The sequence below is a fragment of the Cetorhinus maximus genome, chromosome 19 (genome assembly GCF_964194155.1).
Source record: "Cetorhinus maximus chromosome 19, sCetMax3.hap1.1, whole genome shotgun sequence".
NCBI lineage: Eukaryota > Metazoa > Chordata > Chondrichthyes > Lamniformes > Cetorhinidae > Cetorhinus > Cetorhinus maximus.
Window position 1 is genome coordinate 76,832,268 of NC_135897.1, and position 23,488 is coordinate 76,855,755.

Below are 23,488 nucleotides of genomic sequence, written 5' to 3' on the forward strand. Positions count from 1 at the left end.
ACTGTACGGGCCATGTTAGAGGGCTCTGCATAGCAGGCGTGTCTTAGTCCCAGTCTTGGGCAGGTGAAAGCCTCCCTGGGCAGTGATGGTCGTGCACAGAATGGTATGTACAGCGTGGTCAAGTCAACTAAGGCATTTGGTCCTGGGGTTAGAGCTATATTATAGGAAACAAAAGGTACAGTAACGTTTAGGAAAGGCATTGGATTCTGTAGTTCAGCAACTGAAAAGTCATGGGGGAGACTATTGGATGGTCTCCTGGCGGGGGGGTGGGGTCTCAGAAATTAAGGGTGCATGTGGCCTCAAGGGGGGAAGGGTCAGATCGACAAAGGGCATGGGGACATCAACATTGAAGGGAATCGGGGGAGAACAGGAATATCAACATGGATAATGATGGAGTCAAGGGTAAAGGGCAGGTAGGCTGGATAGTTATGAGAATTAGGAGAAGGTGGTGGCTATGGAGGAGGATGGGAGGAACTTGGTGGGTAACAGGGGGAGATTGGAAGCTGGTTGCACTCATGTATGTAATGAGTACCAAGTTCGCCTTCAGTGATCAATGACGCAGTTGGAAAAAAGCTTGGAAGAAAAAATTATATGGGAGGGTCTCAAAGTGTGTGGGAGGAATTCAGCTCTACTATCTTGGGCCTGCCGAAGGGGAACTGTATAAATTACAACTCAAGCCATGGAGAACATGGTTCAGCTGAGTACAGGTTTAAAGGGTCAAATGCCCATTGAATGAGCTTTGCTCTTTCACTAACGTTACGCATTCAGGTGAGAATCCATTAAGTCTTGGGGTTGCAGTGAAGTTGGTCTGAACAGCCATCTGTTCCTGAAAGAGACATGTAAAAAGGGAAGGAAGATCAAACAATCAAGGCCCACGGCTACTGGACAGAAGCTACATGCACACTGCAAGCCTCATATTCCCATTGTACTCGTCATGACTTTCGAGGCATCATATTTACAGTCATGACATAAGTAAAAAGCTAGGGTATTGATATTTAGTGTCTAGGTTACTGGAGGCAAGATGACAATGGCCTGACTGAGGGTTATAGCACATGGGTGTATTCATCCTAATCAAGGCCCTCATTGTGAATGTGCAGTCATGTCAGAGGGTGATGTTCAGCCACGTGTGGACCTCCAGGATGTCATTAACCTGCAAGGGGTGGCCTGGGGATGCCATGTCTAGACAGAGGACAGGCCATGGGCTTGAGAGTGGATTCCTGGCTTGGATATGAAGTGAGAGCATTCAAGGGGAAGTTGCAATGATGTCTCTCAATTCTATTCATTCATAGATACAAGGAGGAGTGGAGCATACAGGCTGCAGGCAACACTGCCTTGTTGCTAGCTGTGATTTGAATGAGGAGAAGAAGGACCCATCACTGATTAGCACAGGTCCGGGAGAAGCATCGGTCTGAGCAACAAGAAGCAGAGGGTTCCCAGGAAGTCTCAGATGCTCCTGAGGAGGAGCAAAATCCACAAGGATGTGTGGCGTGACCAAGGTAAATAGAACACGTAGCTCATACATGGAGATGAGCGAAAGACAGTGCCGCAGGCACCTTTGCTTGTCTAGGAATGTGGTAACTCACATTTGTCACCTTTTCCGTGAGGAATTCATGCCGCAGGGGCTTGGAGGGCATCCTAGGCCAGTTGCTTTGAAGGTGGCCACCGAACTGAACTTTTTCCCCCCACAGGTCCTTCCAGGGCGCCACTGGGGATCTTTGCGGAATCTCACAATCGGCGACACACAAAGGCGTAAAGGAAACGACAGATGCCCTTTTCAATAAGCTCATGATTACATGCAGTTCAGCACGGATAACGCAAGCCAGGCTGCCAGAGCTGTGGGATTCGCTGCGATCTCTAGTTTCCTGCAAATGCAGGGCGCCACCGTCTGCACACGTAGTCTTGAGAGCTCGCTTGCACCAGCCAGTGAGATTCACAAATAGAAAAGGATTTTACTCTGAACTCTCCAGCTAATTTGTGATCACAGAAAGCAGATACTGCATGTTTTTGCTAGGTACCCAGAGAGCTCTCATGACTCTTACATGTTGACTCACTCACATGCGCTACAGATCTTTGAGGGACATTGGCGCTTACAGAGTTGGCTCCTTAGGGACAATGAATACCCCCAGAAGACCTGGCTAATGATGCCTGTTCCTGTCCACATTGTGCAGCTGAGGAGAGATACAATGCTGCACATTCCATCACAAGGTCCTTAATAGTGTAAATGATTGGCCTCCTGAAGATGTGTTTCCAATGTTTGGGCCAGTCAGGTGGGGCTTGCCTATACTCACCACAGAGTGTCCCGCATCATCATGGTTTGCTATGACCTGCACAGCCTAGTGCTGGATAAGGGGGCGTGTTGCCTAAGGGAGAAATTGAGGAGATAGACACCTGTTGGAAGTTGAAGGCGGTGGCTCTGAAGAGGGTAAGGATTTAGATGTGCCACATGAAGATGCCATTGCATGTGTACGGTGTGGCAGACGTGCCTGTGACAACCTGATAACTACAAGATTCCAGGAGGAGTATGATGTTGATGACAAATTCTCACAATCGAGGTTTCCTTCAGCCTTCGATGTACCTGATGCCCTACCACCTTCATTCTCAGCTTGAAAATCTCACGAAAGGTGAAAGAACTCACAATGACTACGGAAATCTCATTAGTCACGGTACGCATGGGATCGTCCTTGGAAGGGAGAGTAGCTGTGGCAACATGTGGCCCCTGTGGAACGTGATTAGCACACCCTTAGCGCACGTCCTTAAGCAACTCCACACAGTATTCCTCTCACCCATTGCCTCACCAAGTCAACGTTCATGGCAGCTTTTAAGTGGTTGCAATCAAAATTACACAGGAATGCACTCATGTCAGTATGACACCAGCTCAATAATGCATGCCCAAACACATATATTAGTCTTTAGTGTTTTGCGCTTGGAGGGCTCAACAAGGAATAGCATCCGAAGAGTGCCATTGTTCCATAGCTGCTCTCAGGTGTACCGTGCATGGCCTGACCTGCTGGAGTTGATGGGGTCACTGATAGAGAGGAGGTGGAGTGGTAGGGCACCCTTGCAGTGCTTGGCTGGCGCTCCTCTTCCCTTAGGGTGCCGGATGGCCCCTCCTTGATTCCTTGAGGAGAAGGGCACCTGGAGAGAGGTCGAGGTGCCCCGTTGCCCTCTCGCCTACCTACTGCTGGAATGCATCCACGGCTAGAATGACCATGTACACGTCCAAGCGTAAACCTGTTGGAAACTCCTGGTCCAGAGTCTCCAAGGCGGCCGCCACCCTTCCATGGAGGCCTCATGGAGGCTTCAGGGTGCTCACATGCCAGGGCCATAGCAACAGACAGAACATGGATGGACTCCTCCATCCTTCAATCCAGTCTGCAGATGGCCTCTGACAACTCTGCCTGATGTTCCCCTGCCTGCCTCAGCATTTCCAACCTGTAACTTAGGGCCAAGTCCAATAGCTCGTCATCTCTCATGGTCTCAGCAGGGGCCTGGTCTCCAGCAGTCCTCCGAGAGGCAGAGACTTCGGCTGTCACATCCTCTGCCAGCTGTGGACTGTGTCTGTGAGGTAATCATCAGACTGTAAACCTGACCCTACTCTAGAACTAGGTCCCACCAAGGTGCATGTATCTGTGCTGGTGGAGGGTGCAGGTGAACGCAACGACGGTTCTTCCTCTGAGGATAACTCTGCTTCCTCTTCAGAGGTTGTCTGGGGACTGGGGCTGTGTGTTCTGGTGGGGGACACCCTCTCCCTTTTCTTGCCGATGCCTGGAATAGAGAGAATAGAGAATTAGTGATTGACTAAGCAGGCTCGTACATTAAACAGCACTCACAGTCATTGCCCGCATCTTGTCGATTTATACTGGAGGCATCCTCATTGACTTGTTGGGGAGGCTGATCTCACCTTCTGGACAGGAACTATCCCTCTCTTCACCAAGCAAGCTCTGAGGCCTGTTCCTCAAAACTTGAGGGGGTCTGGATCTCCAGGGCTCCCCCTCCGGTCATGACTCGCTCTCTTTTGTTATGTGCAATCTTGTCCTGCATAAAGACAGATGGGTTGACTAAGAACACAATGTATGAAGGAACAGTTCAGAAGCATGCATACCTATTGTCTCTGCTGTGTCCTCCCCAGTAAGGGATTAAGATGCCGTTTGTGCAGGAACTGACATGAGATGGAGAGCTTAAAGTGGCTGGTGGACACTCAGTACTGATGTCACATCTGCTGGTCGTGTGTGACATCCCTGTGCACTCTAACCCGTAGACTGCCTGAGGCCCTTATGAGAGTGTGAGTTTCACTTACTCTGGCGGAGGAAGGAGTGGAATTTAGAAGGTTAAGAGATGCTTTGATCAAAGTTTTCAAGATATTAAGTGGATCAGATAGGGTGGATTGGGAGAAACTATTGTCACTAGTTGTGGAGTCTAAGAGTAAGAGGCATAGCCTAAAAATTAGAGTCACACAGTGAAATTGGGAAACACATCTTCAAGCAAAGGGTAGCAGATGGCAATTAATGCTAGGTCAATTGTTAATTTTCAAATGGAAATTGATAATACCTTTGGCTAACAAAAATTTAAGAGATATGAGATAAAGGCAAGTACATGGAGTTCAGCCATGATCTCACTGCCTGCTGGAACAGGCTTGAGGGGCTAAATGACCTACTCCTGTTCCAATGATACTGTGCAATGTAAACAGGAGTAAGGTGTGGTGCAGCTTCTATAATATTCATTGTAAACCAGACCAAAATGTAGGATTCTAATGTGGAATTCACCGCCCACTCACCCCACCATCCCTGCCACCCCACCACCATGCCATGGGCAATGAGTACAGTATTGATTTTAGACCAAAATAATAATCAAGCAGTGTAGACTCTAAGATGTATATCTCTCATTGATTAGGTATGAGGTGTGTAGCTTTTAAATTGTATGCAGTCCCCGAACCCTGCCCTCAAAGCCCAAGCAACTCAGCGTCGTTTGTATTAAGTTCTTATTTGGCGGTTTGTCCTGCTTCGGTTTTGATGTGCTGGACCTTGGCAAAAGTCTCTTTTTTGAGTACCTTTGCCTTAAATAGTGGGCAAATCCTAAAATGAACATTAAGGTCTGTCGAACCTACAAAATTGAGATATGCGAGGTTAGTGGGAACATGGATTTAAACCTTGAGTGCTGAGAGGCTCTAAGGTCACAAAGGCAAAAACCTCAGACAAGAATCTCAATTCAGGTTATTTCTCATTGCCTATTAGAAGCATTTAATTCACAACTGTTTCACACTGTAGTGTAGATATGCAGTCCAAGGAACCACGTTTGGGCCATATACATAATAAAAAAAAGTTCTTGCACTGATGTGCAAATCAAAAGCTAGTGTCTAGCTTTATTGATAGCAAGAGTTGATCCACTTCCAGGAGATGATAGGTTGGATTTTTTTTAAAAAGGTGCTCAGTGCACCTGGCTAATTCTAACACTTAACGCTACTTTGAAAATGAATGCTGGGAGCATGTGGTGACAACTGGTAATCTGTCCTCAGTTTGCTCTGCTGATGTAAAGTTTAAAAATATCTATTAATTGCTGTAAATCAGTATCTAGGCAAGAAAACTTTACTGATCCTTGGGGCTTGATAGGATGGACCCCGAGAGATTGTTTCCGCTGGTCGGGGAATCTAAAACATCGGGGCACAGTCTCAGGCTAAGGGGCCAATCATTTAGCACTGATGAGGGGAAACTGCTTCACTGAAAGGGTTGTGAATCTTTTGAATTCTCTGCCCTAGAGGGTTGTGGATTCTCCATCATTGAATACATTTAAAGCTGGGAGAGACAGGTTTTTCTTCTCAGGGAGTCAAGGGATATGGGGAATGAGCAGGGAAGTGGAGCTGAAGCCCAAGATCAGCCATGATCGTATTGAAGGGCAGAACAGACTTGACGGGTTATATGGTCTTCTCCTGGCTCCTATTTCTTGTGATCCGTGGCAAATCACTGGATCTGCTTGGTGATAGAATCCTTGGGGCCTTTCTCTGCTCTTCTTCACAGCAACAGGCCTTTGTGTAAACAGGCCAAGTAGGGGAAATAAATTCTTCTGTTCTTTGTATGTGCAGTCAGCTAATTGCTAGCAACTCATAGTTAAAATAGAGTAATCTATAAAAAGACCAGAACAGCACAACTATTAGTGACTGCAGTAATATGGTGAAATTAGGGTAGAATGGAGGAGGTTCAGCTGAAACCACATTAACACTCAATTCCGGCAAACTGCCTGCTAGGGTAATTTGGCACTCGTGCAAAATTTTACCACTCATTTGTTAGTCTGAGTACAGCTATATCACAATGGAGAATAAATCCACAAAACAATTGTGACATGGTTTAAAGTGCATTAGTATACTTAATCTCCAGACCTGCTGCCAGCCCTTGCCTGACACATGCTACAGAACCATAACAGGAGGTTGAGTGGCCCATCACATCTGTGCCAACTCTTTACAAGAGCAATGTGGCACTAATCCTACTGTCCCCTGTTCTCTCCATCTTTGGGAATATCATTGTGGAGGAAAATAGTTGTCAGTACAATAAATTGGCAGTAGGCTTCTGACATGAATTTCCACAGAACAGCCAACACACGTCTTTTCTCTCCTCTGTTTGCTGTGAGATAAACACGAGTTTTAACAAAACTATGATAAAATGAGAGCACCTGCAATTCATGCATCGTCTGCAATTCAATGTACACAGCACACATGCCCATGCATACTCTGTAGAAGGAAAAGGTGCAAATGTTTAAGGGACATCTTACTAATATATTTGGAATAGTTCAACAATGTAGGGCTGCTAAAATTGATGTACTGTTCCAGAGTTCAGAAATCATCAGAGTCCTTAACATTCCCCATGAAGTACAAAACTTTCAGTAAGTTAATAGAACCCAGGTTTCGACTTACTTCCAAATAAAACCTCATCTCCACTGAAGGTGATATTCCCTAGGACTGAACCCAGAATCAGTTCCAGGTGAAAAACACCCCGTCTGAGGTTGGCTACTTATAAACATGACACATATATACTTCAGATTAGAATTCCAATTGGTAAGTGATGTGATTTGCTGAGTATTTCAATTTTAATTTGCATAAATTGTGTTTTTGTATATTCAACTTCTACTCACCCTTCACTGGAAAAAGGTTCTGGTCTGTGTAGCCTTTCAAATCTCCATTTGTGTTAATTATTGCAACCTAAAGGGAGTGGTGGAGGATGGAATAGCATACCGTTAGGAATGGCGCGGCTGTTTAAGAATTCTTCATAGACTACTAACAGGTAATTTTTAGCAATCTAAAAACAATTTGTACTTGAGTCAAGTACATTACAGACCACGGGATTTAACATTTATTGTCGAGATGGTTTCCAAAACAACATACATTTATTTAGCATCTTTATCAAAGTAAAATATTACAAAGCACTTCACAGGAACGTTATTTAACAATGTTGACACTGAACCAAATAAAGAGATGTTAGGACGAGTGACTGAAAGAGATAGGTTTTAAGGAGTATCTTCATAGAATCACATAAAGGTTACAGCACAGGAGGAGGTCATTCTGCCTGTCATGATCATGCTAGCAACAGCACCTCGCCCAGTCCCACTCAGCTGCTTTTCCCTGCAACCCTGCAAATGTTTTCCATTCAAATAATTATCCAATTGCCTTTTGAAAGCCATGATTGAATCTGCCTCCAGTATACTCTCAGCCAGTGCATTCCAGGTCCCAACCACTTGCTGGGTAAAAATGTTTTTCCTCGTCATCTTTGGTTCTTTTGCAAATCACCTCAAGTCGGTGTCCTCTGGTTCTCGACCCTTTTGCCGGTGGGAACGGTTTCTTTCTAGCTACTCTGCCCAGACCCCTCATGACCCCTCACATTGTCCTCTCAAACTTCTCTTCTTTGAGGAGAAGTCCCAGCTTCTCCAATCTATTCACATTACCGAAGTCCCTTAACCCTGGAACCATGCATGTAAATCTTTACTGCATCTTACCTAATGCTTTCACACCCCTCCTAAAAAGTGGGGTGCCCAGAATTGGAGATGAGGTCAGGTGACCAAAAGCTTGATCAAACAAATAAGTTTTAAGGAGTGTCTTAAAGGAAGAAAGTGAGGTAGAGAGACGGAGAGGTGTAGGGGGGGAAATTCCAGTTCTTCGTGCCGAGGCAACTGAAGGCATGGCCACTAATGGTGGAACAATTATAATTGAAAATGCACAAGAGGCCAGAATTAGAGGAGCGCAGATATCTTGGAGCGTTGTTGAGCGGGGGGAGATTATAAAGGTAGGGAGGGTCAAGGCCATGGAGGGATTTAAAAACAATGATTAGAATTTTAAAACCAAGACATTGCTTGATATGCAGGTCAGTGAGCACAGGGGTGATAGGGGAAGGACTTGTTGGGGGGGGGGTTAAGTCATGTGCAGCAGAGTTTTGGATAACTTCAAGTTTATGGAAGGTAGAATGTGGGAGACCAGCCAGGACCACATTAGAATAGTTGAGTCTAACGGTAATAAAGGCATGAATGAGAGTTTCAGTAGTTGATGAGCTGAGACAGGGGCAGAGTCAGGTGACGTTACAAAGGTGGAAATTGGCAGTCTTAGCGATGGCATGAATATAAGGTCAGAAGCTTATCTCGGGATTAAATGTGACTCCAGGATTGTGAACGACTTGCTTAATCTCAGACTGTTGCCAGGGAGAAGGGTGAAGGGACCGACTGTATTGTAGCCAAAATTGCTGATGACATGAAGATAGGTAGTTGCGAGATAGGCAAGTTGCGAGGAGAAAACAAAGAATCTGCAAAGTAAGTGGGCAAAAATTTTGGCAGATGAAGTATAATGTGAGAAAACGTGAGATTGTCCACTTTGGCAGGAAGAATAGAAGAGCAAGCATATCATTTAAATTGAGAGAGACTGCAGAATGTTGTGGTACAGAGGAACCTAGGTGTTCTTGTACATGAATCATAAAAAGTCAGCATGCAGGTACAGCAAATGGCTAGGAAGGAAAATGGAATGTTGACCTTTTTTGCAAGGGGGATGGGTATAAGTAGGGAGGTCTTGATACAATTATACAGGGCATTGGTAAGATCGAGTATTGTGTAGAATTTTGGTCACCTTACTTAAGGAGGGTCATACTTGAATTGGAGGCGCTGCAGAGAAGGTTTACTAGATTGATTCATAGGTTGAGGGCTTTGTCTTATGGGGAAAGGTTGAATAGGGTCTATGTTCATTGGAGTTTAGGAGAATGAAAGGTGATCTTATTGAAACATAAGATTCTGAGGGGGCTTAACAGGGTAAATGCTGAAAGGATGTTTCCCCTTTTGGGTGGGGGGCGGAATCTAGAACTAAGGGGCACAGTTTAACAATAAGGAATCTCCTATTTAAAGTGGAGATGAGGAGGAATTTCTTCTCGCAGACATTCAATAATGTTTGGAAATCTCTTCCCCGGCAAGCAATGGTGGCTGGGTCACTGAATAAATTCAAGGCTGAGTTAGACAGATTTTTGATCTACAGGGGCAGGCAGGAAAGTAGAGGTAAGGCCACAATTGATCTTACTGAATGGTGGAGTGGGTCCAAGTGGCCAACTGGAGTAGCCAAGTGGAGTACTGTGTGCGTTCTGGTCGCCACATTATAGGAAGGATGTGATTGCACTGGAGGGGGTGCAGAAGAGATTCACCAGGATGTTGCCTGGGATGAAACATTTAAGTTATGAAGAGAGGTTGAATAGACTTGGGTTGTTTTCGTTGGAGCAGAGAAGACTGAGGGGCGACCTGATCGAGGTGTACAAGATTATGAGGGGCATGGACAGGGTGGATAGGGAGCAACTGTTCCCCTTAGTTGAAGGATCAGTCACAATGGGACATAAGTTCAAGGTGAGTGGCAGGAGGTTTAGGGGGGGGGGGGATGTGAGAAAAAACTTTTTTACCCAGAGGGTGGTGTCGGTCTGGAATGCACTGCCTGGAGGCGGGTTGCCTCACATCCTTTAAAAAGTACCTGGATGAGCACTTGGCACGTCATACCATTCAAGGCTATGGGCCAAGTGCTGGTAAATGGGATTAGATAGGTAGGTCAGGTGTTTCTCACGTGTTGGTGCAGACTCGATGGGCTGAAGGGCCTCTTCTGCACTGTGATTCTGTGTGACTTGTGCTCCCATTTTTATGTTCAATTGTTCAGGGAGAGGGGAAGGTTCACCATAACTTCCTTGGCCATGATAAATTGAATGGTCTTTTTTTTTTTACACTGCATGTGTCATGGTCCTTCGACCCCGGGTCATCTGGTTAAGGACCAATAATGTTTCGTTTAAAGTAGATAAAGTTTGAGATTCAGGAAGCTTACTAAGTGAATAAAGCCACAAGATTCCACAGGTTTTGAACAAGCAAAAATAAACTTTACTATGCACGTTCATAAAAATAAAACAACTTACAATATCTATCTTATATTCTAACATTCAGGTTAAGTATGGGATTTATGTGAATTAACAGGTGAACTGTGGTTGGAAACACCACACTACACAGATAGATGCAACCAAAACAGATTTCATGGATTTCTCAACAACCCACCCACACATTTGTCACATTGTGAGCCAACCAATCTCACTGAAACTTCATCTTTCTCACAAGGGTTTCCAATTTCCATGTTTGAAGATCTCACCCTGGAATTCTCTCCAAAAGTTGCTCCCACTTGGACGGCTTCAACAACGACCCACCTTGTAGGGTTTCAATCTCGCCTTCCGAGATTCTTTTCCCCTGGATCTCGGAGTACACTTGAGCTTCACCATGCAAAGACAATTTCAGGCCTTCGGTTGTGCCAAGCAGAACCCCACTCCTCCAAAGGGGTACCTGTGCCCACAGCAAGGAGTCACCAACTTTCGGCTGCCTTCTCAGATCTTCAGGGCGTCTCTCACGCCCACTTCACTTAAAAGTCTGCTCCCTGTAGCTCTTTTGGAGCTGACTTCTCTGCTCCTTTCTCTCGACTTAACTAGCAGGACCTATTTTTGTCCCTTGTCTTTGTCCCTTACCTGGGACTTCCTTTTGGGATCTCTCCCTTTCCGTCTTCTGGTTTGGGACCTCCCCCTGTTCCCCTCCTGTGTCCTGCTGCCTGGGACACTCACTCGTCACAGAAGCGCTCTGTTCTGGTCATCTGACCTGGCCTTTCACACTGTTCTTCTTTCTTCCTTCTGCACAGGCACGCAGGGCCGGTCCTCAGCCTGAAGATTGTAAAATACCCAAACTGCGCACGTGCGGCCAGTACCCGGCCGGCACATGCGTGGGAAACCCGAGGCTCCTCAGGAATCTGAGTTCCTGACCTTCAAACTAAAGAAGGTAAGTTTGAGTTTCATCACATATTTGGGATACTTAATGAAGAACATGAAAAAGCACCATATAGCTCTGTTTATAAAGTGCAGGATCCCATATGCTTTATTAACCACTTTCTCAACCTGCCCTGGCACCTTCAATAATTTGTGCATATATACCCTAGGTCCCTCTGCTCCTGCACCCCCTTTAGAATTGCACCACTTATTTTACAAAATACGAACATATGAAATAGGAGCAAAAGTAGGCCATTCGGCCCCTCAAACCTGCTCTGCCATTCAATAAGATCAGGGCTGATCTGTTTGAGTTTTGAATTAAACATTCCTATTTACCGCCGATAACCTTTGATTCCCTTGCCTAATAAGAATCTACCTACCTCTGCCTTAAAAATATTCAATGGCTCGCCTCCAGGGGCAGAGGGTTCCAAAGTCGCACAACCCTCAGAGAAAAAAATTCTCATCTCTGTCCTAAAAGGGCAGCCCCTAGTTTTAAAACAGTGCCCCCAACAGTTCTGGACACCCCTACAAGAGGAAACATCCTTTCCACGTCCACCTCGTCAATTCCGTTCAGGATCTTATATTCTTCAATCAAGTCACTCCTCACTCCTTTAAGCTTTTTAAAAATTCATTCATGGGACTTGGGCGTCACTGGCTAGGCCAGCATTTATTGCCCATCCCTAATTGCTCTTGTTCAAAGGGCATTTTAAGAGTCAACCACATTGCTGTAGGTCTGGAGTCACATGTAGGCCAGACCAGGTAAGGATAGCAGATTTCCTTCCCTAAAGGATGTTAGTGAACCAGATGGGTTTTTACAACAATCAACAATCGTTTCATGGTCATCATTAGACTTTTACTTCCAGATTTTTAATGAATTCAAATTCCACCATCTGCCGTGGTGGGATTCAAATCCGGATCCCCAGAGCATTACCCTGGGAATCTGGATTACTAGTCCAGCGACAATACCGCAACGTCATCGCCTCCCCAGAAATAGGAAGGGCCAGGCCATTGAAGAAATTGAAAACGGGGATGAAAGTTTTAAAATCGAGGATTTATTCGGCTAGGAGCCAATGTAAGACAGCAAGCACGGGGGTGAATGGAAATGGGACTTGGTGTGAATTAGGATATGGCAGCAGAGTTTTGGAAGAGCTCAAGTTTAGAGAGTGCAGCACCAAAACAATGCCCAACCACAAGTGACACACTATATTGGAGAATCATGCTGCCCAAATGGTCAGTTTTGAATACATTGTTTTAAAAAACAAAAGCTGAGATGTGAAAATGTGCAGTTTTCCTGGGTCATGCTGCAATAACATACATGCTTTAAATTTTCTTTCCTGTGAGGGTGGGAAGGGAGTACAGCGGGGAAAGAACAAGGAAATTGTAATTGCAACAGTCCAAGAGTTTAAAACAGAATATTAAATCAATAGTACAGCTGCAAAAAAAGCCCAATTTTTCCAAATTTATAACATCGATTTAGATCGGACCAAGCTTTGCATCCATATCCATTATGTCATCATATATATAAAAGTTTGACCTAACTCTAAACTTCCATATTCTACAACTTGACCAATGTTGTGAGTTAAACATATTCCAACTTTGGAAGATCAGTAAGATGTATTTTCTTTTACAAATATACATCTTTCCATTACAGCAACTACCGAAAGAAATTAGTCTAGTGCAAATTACCAGAAAGTTACTTAACCCCAATTGCACGCATGCACTAATAGGCCTATCCTTGAAACCTCAGAAATTACCACATCATAGATTCTCAGCAAGAAGATAGATAGTTATAAAATCTTCACCAGCAGAAACTGAAATTTTCTAAACAATACCGATGTTTTTTTAATTAAAAAGAAGAATATGCACTGGTAGGCAGGTGTGAGCAACTGAAGATAGATCTAGATGCAGCTGTATTCAGCTTAGTGTTAAAAACACATGCGTGTTCAGGGTGTATAGTTTATAGCTCCCCAAACTCATTATATCATAAAGAAAGAAGACAGTTTATAGCAACAGTTCCTCCCATAGTTAAATGGTCTGTGAGCAGGACTGAGCAGAGGTCAACTGGTTCTCTGAAGGGAACAAGAGAAAATGCGTTTTTCATTCCAACATTTTTTTTAAAACTGTTTGGCAGGTAGTACTTAAGTGGCTAATGAGCCATACTGACAGAATTCTACCCTTCTTTCAGTAAGAGATAGTGCTAGATTCAGCTGAACAGATAGAAAGATGCAAGGGAAAACATTATATAGCAGCAGGTGAATCGGGGAAGAGAAAGTTCTTCGTAAAAGGTCTTAATTTTCAGCAGGGTCAAACTTAACAATCTTTCTTTTTAGAAATTTGCCATCAAGCCTTATGTCTTGGTTCTTTATAGTCAACTGAATCACAAGTGTTGGAACAATTTAAGCTGTGGTTAACCTTAAGCATAATTTCCACCGAACTGATGCTTACACAAAAAACATTAACCGCTTCACTGGCACAAGCCAGTTTGAACAAAATACACTCAGGACAATAACTTAAGACTTTAGTTTGCACAATTAAACAGCTAGCACTAGCAGCAGTTCAAGAAGGCAGCTCACCACCACCAACTTCTCAAGGGCAATTAGGCATGGGCAATAAACACTGGCCTATTCAGTGATGCCCACATCCCATGAATGAATTTTTTAAAAGTTTAAGGGACTACACAGCAATAATTCGCAAAATATGCAACACTGTATGAATTAGATGATCTTCAAGTCATCTACTCAGGCTTATGTAATAAATTAATAGATGGATTGAAATGAACAGCTACATTCAACTTAAAAATAAAGGCAAGGCAGTTCATTACAAAATAATTATTGCATTACTTATTTGGCTTTTCCCAATTTTCTCCCTTCTTTTCTTCAAAGGCCCATTAGCGCTAACTGTGCTCCTTGCTCAGGTCATTCTTCATGAATGAGCCGAAACAGAAAGCATCACTAGGCATCATGAGGAAATCATCGTTGAATCCAATCCCAAACCCTTCCAATATTCAGATACACATACTTCACAAAACGTAATCATACACAGGAATCATGTCTCATTTACCCTCTCCTCATCAGAAGAAGGGTACAAGGCCAATTCTACTGTCACATTGGGCAGAATTGAATGGAGCCCGCTGGAGTAGGCATGATGATGGGGAGTGGTTGGCGGGGGGTGGAGAGAGAATCAAGCAGGAGTGCCTGTGTTCCATTTTCAGTGGCAAGCAAACCATCCTGAATTTAGTGTGGCAGGGGCGGAAGGGCCTGACACGGGAATCTCAACCGCTGGCGGCAGGATATCAATTAGGCTGATTAATGAGCCACTTAAAGCCAGTTATGCCTGAGCCCATCAGGATTTAATGGTGGTTCGGGAATTTAACAGGTCTCGCTCTGGTCAGGCTTGCCAGTGGCCTACTAGGGGGGGTTCCCCATTGACAGGTACTCAGTGCCTGATCAAGGAACCTGGCATTGGGAAAGGGTGGTGGTTGGCCGGGGGCGGGGTGGGGGGTAGGTAGGCCACTGAAAACCACCTCCTGTCCTTGCTCTTGACTTCCCTGCCCCCACCTCATCGGCGAGCCCTTCCCCGCGACCCCCATTCCACCTCACTCACCTGTCTCCAGCGATGTTCCCTGTTGCAGACCCCTGACCTTTACTGGCAGCAGCCATCACTACAAGTGCTGCTGCCAGCCTCTGATTGACTAGCAGCAGCTGGGGGCAGGATTTCCATCCTACTTGATCATGTGGGAGGCGCAATGCTGGGGTCGGAAGCAAGGGCAGGGGTGTTGGCTTTCGGTAGCCACCCCCCCCCCATTCCCGAAGCCCGCTCTCTCAATCAGGCACTGGGTACCTGCCAACGAGGGACCCCCATCCCCATGGAATATTCAAAGAGCAGCACAAATTCTCTCTGTGTTTTCGTCAAGAGTTAATCATTAAAACAACATAATTCAAACAGATTATTTGGTCATTAACTCACTGCCTTGCCTTGCACAAATAGTCTGCCACATTCTCACACATTACATTATGACTGTGACTACATTTCACAAATATTTCAGTGACTGAGAAGCGCTTTGGAATAACCTGAGTTCATGAATCAAAGCTGAAAAAGATGAATCAAAAAGAACTTTCCACGATGAGAAAGCACGAGCAGAATTTTATCGGAAGAGCATGGGTTCCGATGGCAGGAGTGGCTCCAGTTCTGCTCATGTGTAGGGAACCACAACGCAAATCTTAAGTATGTGCAGCAGACATCTGCCCTACTAGCAATTATGCAGCAGGGGTTGGCAGGTGGTGCCTATTCCCACCATCAGGTGACTCAATTTCAGGTCTAGGCAAGCTATAAAAGGCCCCCTCTGCAAGCATCCAATCTCCCCAGGCAGGAGGAACTGGTGCCAAGTTTGACTACAGGTCCTCCACTTGCAGGGTCATTCAAAAATTTTTTTTTCAACTTACAGCCTCCACCCCTTAACACTCCATCAAGCATACCCCATCACTCACTCCCTTTCTCATCCGACAAATATTCTTGGACCCCTATCACTGCCACACGCACCCAACACCCCCTGCCCACCCTAGGCCATCTAAGAACAGAAGGACGTGCACTTCCCCTGAGATGGCAATCGGAGACCCTCCTGTTTGACCAAGGTGGCCTGCACAGAGATCACAGAGGAGCCAAGCAGCCGTGGGGTCCTGACAAACCTGGGTGCCATGTCGCAAAAGGGTGAACGACCGCCTCCGATCATCTGGTTTACGTGGCACTGTGGCATTACATCAAAGGGCCTCTCATGAGGGTATAAAGCAAATGGGGAGAGAGGCCAGGCTGGGAAATGCATGGTCATCATCAGTACCACGTGGCAAAAAGGGCCAGACCGTGTGACACTTGTGCATGATAAGGTGGTTGTGTACCAGTTAGAATGTGTGGCCAGTTTGGGAATGCATGAGATGGTGGGACACTCTTGACATGCTACTAAATCTTCATGTTGTCATGCAGGTTAAGGAGATCTTTAATATCAGGAGCAGGGCCAAGACTAGAGGAGGAGCGGCTGATCTCAAAGTGCTAACGCCTTGTGAAGAGGAAGCATTAGAGATTGCGTGTGAGCAGGGAGATCAATCTGTTGTGGATGATGATGCTGACCTAACCAGCCAGCATAGTGAAAATGCTTCTAAGCTGGTGATGAATCATCTGCACATTAGAAACTGTGAAACTGTGGTTTCATAACAGAATGAGCTTCTCCCTAATATCTTTCCTGTTATTCTCCACTGGAGGTTGTATCCATAGCCAAAGAAACCGACAACTCCACCTCTGATGAAGGCCAAGAAAATCCAGAGGAAGCACCGTCATCTGCCTCTCCCTCATCCTCCACCAACTCAGTTACACTCACATGGGTTTCGAAGAGTTCGTGTATAGAATCGGAGCACATACTGGTGATCACTTCATAGGCATGTCCCAGCAGCTGAGGGAGGCTGCATTAGCCAAGGTCCCCGACAGTGGGAGAACTGTTGGGGATCAGGTCCATGCTGAGCCCCAGGCTGATAATGGACCTCTGGTCTCGGTCACAATAAGCCCACTGGAGATGCAGAGACAGGTGGGGGAAAATCTGGTGGAGGTGCCAGAGACTATGCGGAATCTTGGGCAGATGGTGGAGGAGTCCATACAAAGTTCGAGTTCTGCCATAGCTCCGGCTTCTGCCATAGCTCCGGCATGTGAATGCATGGCTTCCTCCATGGAGAGCCAGGTCTATCATACGACCCATATGGGCAAGGAGCTGCACTCCATCACTCTGGCCATGTGCTCAGTACAGCAATGGCTTGGTGAGCGGCGAACGAGGCACCTGGACCTCCCTCCAGGCATCCTTTCTCCTCAGGAATACAAGGAGGTAGACTGCACACCGAGAGGGAAGAGGAGCACCAGCCAGCTGCCCAGGGCGTCCTCTCAGGGTGAGCGGGTGCTCTACATCCCCCTCTGCCAATGACTCCTGTAGGTGAGGCTGAAGAGGGTGCCCTTGCATCCATGCAGTAGCCCTCAAGGCCTCAGGCTACCAGAGGACATCCGCATCACCACAAGCAATGGGGCACTGCTCTTGTCAGTCTGCCTCCTTATCAGCTGCTGGTGTAGGGGTCATACCAAGATGTAAATGAAAGTAGTGGGCATACGTGAAAAATTAAGACTGTATGAGGGGTCAATGATGGGAAAGGTGTTCAGACACTGTTCACTTATACATATGAAAAGTTCATATTATAGTTTGTTCACTTGATTATTTTATGCATCATATACATTTTTTTGGGATGTCCTCATTCAAAAAGCATCTTACACTGTCATGCTTCATGATTGGCAGTCTTTGCTGAATGAAGGGTGTTGAAGAAGATTTCACTTGTGTAGGAAACAATGTGGTGGTGTGTTAGAGGTCAGTATTTATTGGATAGTCATGTGTGTTGCCTGATTTGTAGTCTCAAGGCAATGTGACATGGTTGAACATGTAACATCTGCTGGCCTTCCCATAAATGATGTATGAGCACGAGAAGTAATGTGCAGCTTGTACACTCATGGTTCTGTTAACGTGGGCAAGGAGCAGATAGATGGCTCATAATAGCTTCAGTAACTTGTATGCAAGCGTGAAGCCTGTAACCTCTTTTAATCCTGTGTGATAAAGGTTCACATCCCTTGGACTTCTAGGGGGTAGGGGACATGGGTAGTGAGGTGGGTCTGGATGTCGGCTGGCAGAGGTTGGCGCACAGAGGAGGCAAAGGTTTGCAGGCAAGGCACTGATTGTCATATTAGTGCCTTATTCCTGGGAAAAACAACTGAAGATGAGGTTGTCTCTGACAGCCCTGGCACAACTCTCTATGGCCCTGGCATAGAAACATAGAAAATAGGAGCAAGAGTAGGTCATTCAGCCCTTCAAGCCTGCTCCACCATTTAATACGATCATGGTTGATCCTCTAGCTCAACGTCATACTCCCGTTCTCTCCCCATATCCCTTGATGCCTTTAGTGTCTAGAAATCCATTTATTTCCTTCTTCAATATATTCAGTGGCCTTGGCCTCCATGGCATTCTGTGGTAGAGAATTCCACAGGTTCATCACCCTCTGAGTGAAGAAATTTCTCCTAATTTCAGTCCTGAATGGCCTATCCCTTATCCTCAGAGTGTGACCACGTTCTAGACCCCCCAGCCAGAGGAAACATCCCTGCATCCAGTCTGTCCATCCTTGTCAGAATTTTATACGTTTCAATGGGATCCCCTCTCGTTCAGTGGATACAGGCCTAGTCGGCCCAATCTCTCCTCATATGACGATCCTGCCAACCCAGAAATCAGTCTGGTGAACCTTCGCTGCACTCACTCTATGGCAAGTATATCCTTTCTGAGGTAAGGAGACCAAAACCAAATTCTGTCCTAATGCCTCAGGAATCTAAATCCCTCCCTCCTACACCATCTCTTTGGTCACGCATCCACATCTGCTTTATTCTCCTATTCCTGATTTCACTAGGACATGGCACTGGGAGTAATGCTGAGATTACTACCTTGGAGGTCCTGCTTTTTTAATTTATTTCTAGCATCCTACATTCTTCTTGCCGGACCTCATCCCTCTTTTTACTGATATGGACCATGACCTCTGGCTGTTCACCCTTACCCTTCAGAATTGTCCTGTGGCATCTTGGAGATGTGCTGCGATATCGATCTTCTTCCTAATATTCCTCTCCATCATCGTCATCTGAGGAGGTTAGCAGTTTCCCCCATGTTGTCTGGGAAATAAGCAAGCAGCTGCATAATTCTTTTCTGGTGGTCACAGGCTATTTGAATATTAAGGAAGTGAAACCCCTTCCAATTGACAATTTCAGCTGGCTGATCTCAGGGAGTTCTAGAGGTCACTTGAATACAGTCAATTAACACCCTGTACTTTTGGGAAGCAAGCAATGGCCCTGAAGACAACTGCTCTTGCAGCCTTGCTATCATCTTCAGTTGCGAATCTAATGAATTTGTTGGCCCTTCTGGGTAGGGCATTGGTCACTTCCTGTGCCTTCTATGCATTGCAGCCTGGGAGATGCTACACATGTACCCTGTGGAGCCCTAGACCGAACCGCTGGCATTGAAATTTAGGGCTGCTGACTGAGGTCAACTGGAATGGGGTTCCCTCCAAATCCACAGTGCTGCAGGTCTTGTTGACGGAGCGCACACAGGTCAATGACTGTCCAGGAAAGTCTTAGCCCTGTCTGGCATTGCCTTTGGAACATCCGAAGGTAGTTGGTGCGCATTCTGAACATGCACTGACACATCAAAGATCTTCGGTGACGATGACCTCCCTCCCCTTGAATAGTGCCGACTAATGGCCTTTTGGCCTATGTTGTTGTGCAACCAGACCACTGTCCTCCTCTGGCAAATTCTCTCTTCCACCACCCGAGGTTGAAAAAATATTGGGTTTTTGAGACCCAATGCAAATCCATCAAGTGAACTGTGTGAAGGTGGCAGGCAAATACACAAGCACCTCTGTTTGCATGGTCTTCATTCTTAGAGCAGCTGCACTTGACCAATGGAAATATTTGAGCCTCCCACAGGTCACACCTAGAACTCCTCTCATCCCACAGTGGCCTCCTCCACAATAACCTGATCTGTGAGCTTAAACTTTCTTTGCAACCATGTCGATGCATATGCAAAGTGTGACCCTCCAGCTGCAACCCACCCACTTCCACCCTCCTGTCACCCTTGAGCATCCTCCCATCTCTCTTGATCCTCCCAAGATTACCCTGCTCTTTCCAACCATCATCGTTCACACGGAGCCGGTGACCTTCCGAACTTCGATCTCTCATCCACAACCCTCCCCCACCCACCCTCGACCTTCCTGGAGCTTCCTTCTGTCATCCTTAACCTGCCGTCGGTATCTCTTGACACTCCCTTGGAGGCCATTGACACTGCCCTCCCTCCAGCCGGACCTGCCCTGTTTCAATCTTGCTATCTCTTCCCAGACTGCTGTCCTGCCATGTGTGGTGCAGTTGCCTCCCTTGGATACACAGGACCAGACCACTGCAATGACAGACCCCACCTTATAGGCTGAAGGTAGGCTCCGTTCAGACATCTCCTTCCTCTCTGTCACCATACATGCCCATGTCTTGTTGTACAGCAATCTGGTGACCCAACCACCACCGCCCTCTTGGCAGCCCAACTGTTGTGCCATTTGAGCACCCAGCCACTCCACACTCTCCCCCACTGCCTTCCTTGATGCTACCAGGCCATCCAGCTTGTCCTGCTCACCTCCTCTGTGGCACTGAATTAGACAAAGACAAAGCTTCACCCCAAATCCAAAGATTAAACAACCTCAGCTGGTGCATGCCACCTTAAGATGTCTGGAAACAAGGAGCATGAGTTACCTGTGCACTGCTGACTTAATCTTGAGGGTAGGACTTAATTTGGTAAAGTTCCCGTTTAATGAATATTCATGTTATGCAAATACTTGGTAAACAAGTTCCCACTACTAGGCAGAGTGCTGCCCATTCTGCTGCTGACATGCCGCCGACTGAATTTCTCACATTCAACCGGATGTTGGAAAATTGAGATTTTGGCTCCTGCCTAATTAGATACCCCCACCTGCCTCATTTCCTGCTCTTACACCCTATGTAACGTGTACAGCATTTAGGGGACTCACAGCAGGCATAATGTAAACTGGATCCATGCTGGTAGGTGAAGTTAAAACTAAGACACAGCTGATTTCTTTGTTGGAGAGAGTTCACAGTCAACACTACTCCAGCCACCCAGTGTCCCAGCTATCCCCATTTATATTCTTTTTTTAAAAGCAACCAATGAAAAACAAATGAGATAATTGAACAAATTAACAGGGAGACAGTCCCTTAAAGGGACTATCCCCATTTATAAAAAAAAAATTCTTTCGAGTTATCAACAGTCACAGATTGCAACTCTTTTGAGTACAATCACAGTTCTTGGTTTCCGGGAGTGGGACATGAACCCGCAACCCTCTGATTCAAAGGCGAGGGTGCTATGAACTGAGCCACAGCTGACACCTCTCCCATTTATACTCTTTCGAGTTACCAACAGTCACAGATTGCAACTCTATTGAGTACAATCACAGTTCTTGGTTTTCCGGGAGTGGGACATGAACCCACAACCCTCTGATTCAAAGGTGAGGGTGCTATGAACTGAGCCACAGCTGACACCTAATCTTTCGAGTTATCAACAGTCACAGATTGCAACTCTTTCGAGTACAATCACAGTTCTTGGTTCCCGGGAGTGGGACATGAACCCACAACCCTCTGATTCAAAGGCGAGGGTGCTATGAACTGAGCCACAGCTGACACCTCTCCCATTTATAGATGTACAAATACCCATCACCTGTTTAACGATGTAATTGCCTTAATGTAATTGCCATTAAACCTTAGCAATGTAATTAATAAGACATTGACCGATTCCCCCCTTCTTTTAAATTAAAAACTTTTAAAAACTTAAGAACAATTTTTCAAACTAATCAAAAAGAAACAAAATTATATGTATTTTCCCTTGGATATTTCACATTATATTATAATCGACCATTAACAGATCCCACATTCCCCTTCTTTAAACAAAAAATATTTTTTTCCTTTACATAATTATATAAATAATTACAAAGCAAACAAAGAAAATATTGCTTTTCCATATCATCGTTATAACACAAGGCGTCCCTCTTGCAGTACATCTAATAATTTCTTGGAGCAAGCACCTCTCTTCATAAAACAATCAACAATTGGTGACTTGCAGCCTCCTATTTTACTTTGGAAATCTCTCTTCTTTCCAGTATTTCCTTTCTGTTAGCAAGGTCAATCCTCAATCTTTTTTCAGTGACACCTTTTGTCGAATGAACATTGTCCCAAAGGGAACGGTTATCCACATAGCGTTCTATGGGTAAACTTTTCTCGTATTTCCCCTTATCTAATATACTGAAAGAAATACTATACAAGTGCATCCCCATATCTATTACTTCTACTGACGCCAGTATTTCAACAGCTAAAGGTGCTTTTAACTACTCTTTTTATTTTCTTCGCTTCCCAGGCCAATGGACAACATTTATTGTTCTTTCTCACAAGGATATGAAAAACTCTGCTGTGCTAGAATATCCATCTGGAAGATCGGCATGTGAAACATCGTTAAAAATGACTGACCTCATCATACCTTCTGGATCACCCAAGGCCGGAAACTTGAGCGTGCATTTCTCTGAATTTAACTTCTTTGATGTTTTATTTCTCTCGGAACTTCCTCAACTGCAGCATGTTTCATCATAGTCCTCAGTTCCAATACGTCATAACTGACGTCAGGTTTAGTCTGAGTGCTCAAGCAGTGCAACTGTCCAGTCAAACTACTTAATCGGTTTATTTCTTCCTTGGGCACGGGATCCCCTTTTTGCAGGGACCGAAATGTTGGAATGCAATTGACGTTTTCTAAATAAGACCGGGTTATTCTGCTTAATGTCTAACCCTATATATTTAAAGGCTCCCGAAACCTGACTTCTAACCTTAAATTCCATTTTTATTTTATCCATCACCCATTGCTCAAATTCTGCAGAAACTCCCCACAGAAAGTAATCAACGTGCATCATAAAGGTGCCTGCCAGTTTCTCCTCGGGATACAAACAGAACATTGTTGGGTCTGCCTTTAGCTAAATATAGCCCGTTTTCAACAGGACGGATCTAACTGAGAAATACCATACCCTTGACGCATCATTCAACCCATAAACACACTTGCACGATTGTCACAGTTTCCCTCCTATATAGCCAGCTTCTTTAGATGGCTTCAAAAACACTTCCATTTGAAATTTCTGACTGTGCAAAAAATGCAGCTTTTATATCAATCGATTTATGTTGCCAGGAATATGTTGCTAAAAGAGCTAAGAAAATCTTCAAGCTCACTTTTCCTGCAATGGGGGAATCTACTCTGACATCTTGATCACCAAGTTTTCCTTCAGAAGACCGAGCTAGCTTTAGCCTTAAACATGCCATCGGGAAGTACTTTTTCTACGCACATCCTCCTGTGTGATAGGGCTGGCTGTCCCCTGTCTGGTATTTCAGTGTGTTCACCAAATTCTTTCCAACTCCTTTTGTTTGGCATCCTTTATAACTTCTCTCCTAGTTTGTTAATAGCCACTAAAACCTCTCGATCATAAGAGCTTCTACTTTTAATGGCATTCCTAGCCTGTTTCTATGGTCCTTGTTCTTGTCAAATACGACCTCTACTTGCCCTC

General features: G+C 45.3%; 1 protein-coding gene across 5 annotated transcripts in view; it reads right to left on the bottom strand.

The window, feature by feature from the left end:
• LOC144693948 (transcription factor Dp-2-like) overlaps positions 1-23,488 on the bottom strand; it is a 217,571-nt gene that overhangs the window by 149,282 nt on the left and 44,801 nt on the right. For 4 of the 5 annotated variants that reach the window (XM_078564212.1, XM_078564209.1, XM_078564214.1 and 1 more), the window contains exon 3: positions 7,120-7,186. The exons of the other annotated variant lie outside the window; for it this stretch is intronic. In XM_078564212.1, coding sequence (XP_078420338.1) covers positions 7,120-7,186 — 67 coding nt within the window. The remainder of the gene's footprint in view (positions 1-7,119; positions 7,187-23,488) is intronic. 5 annotated transcript variants of the gene reach the window in all.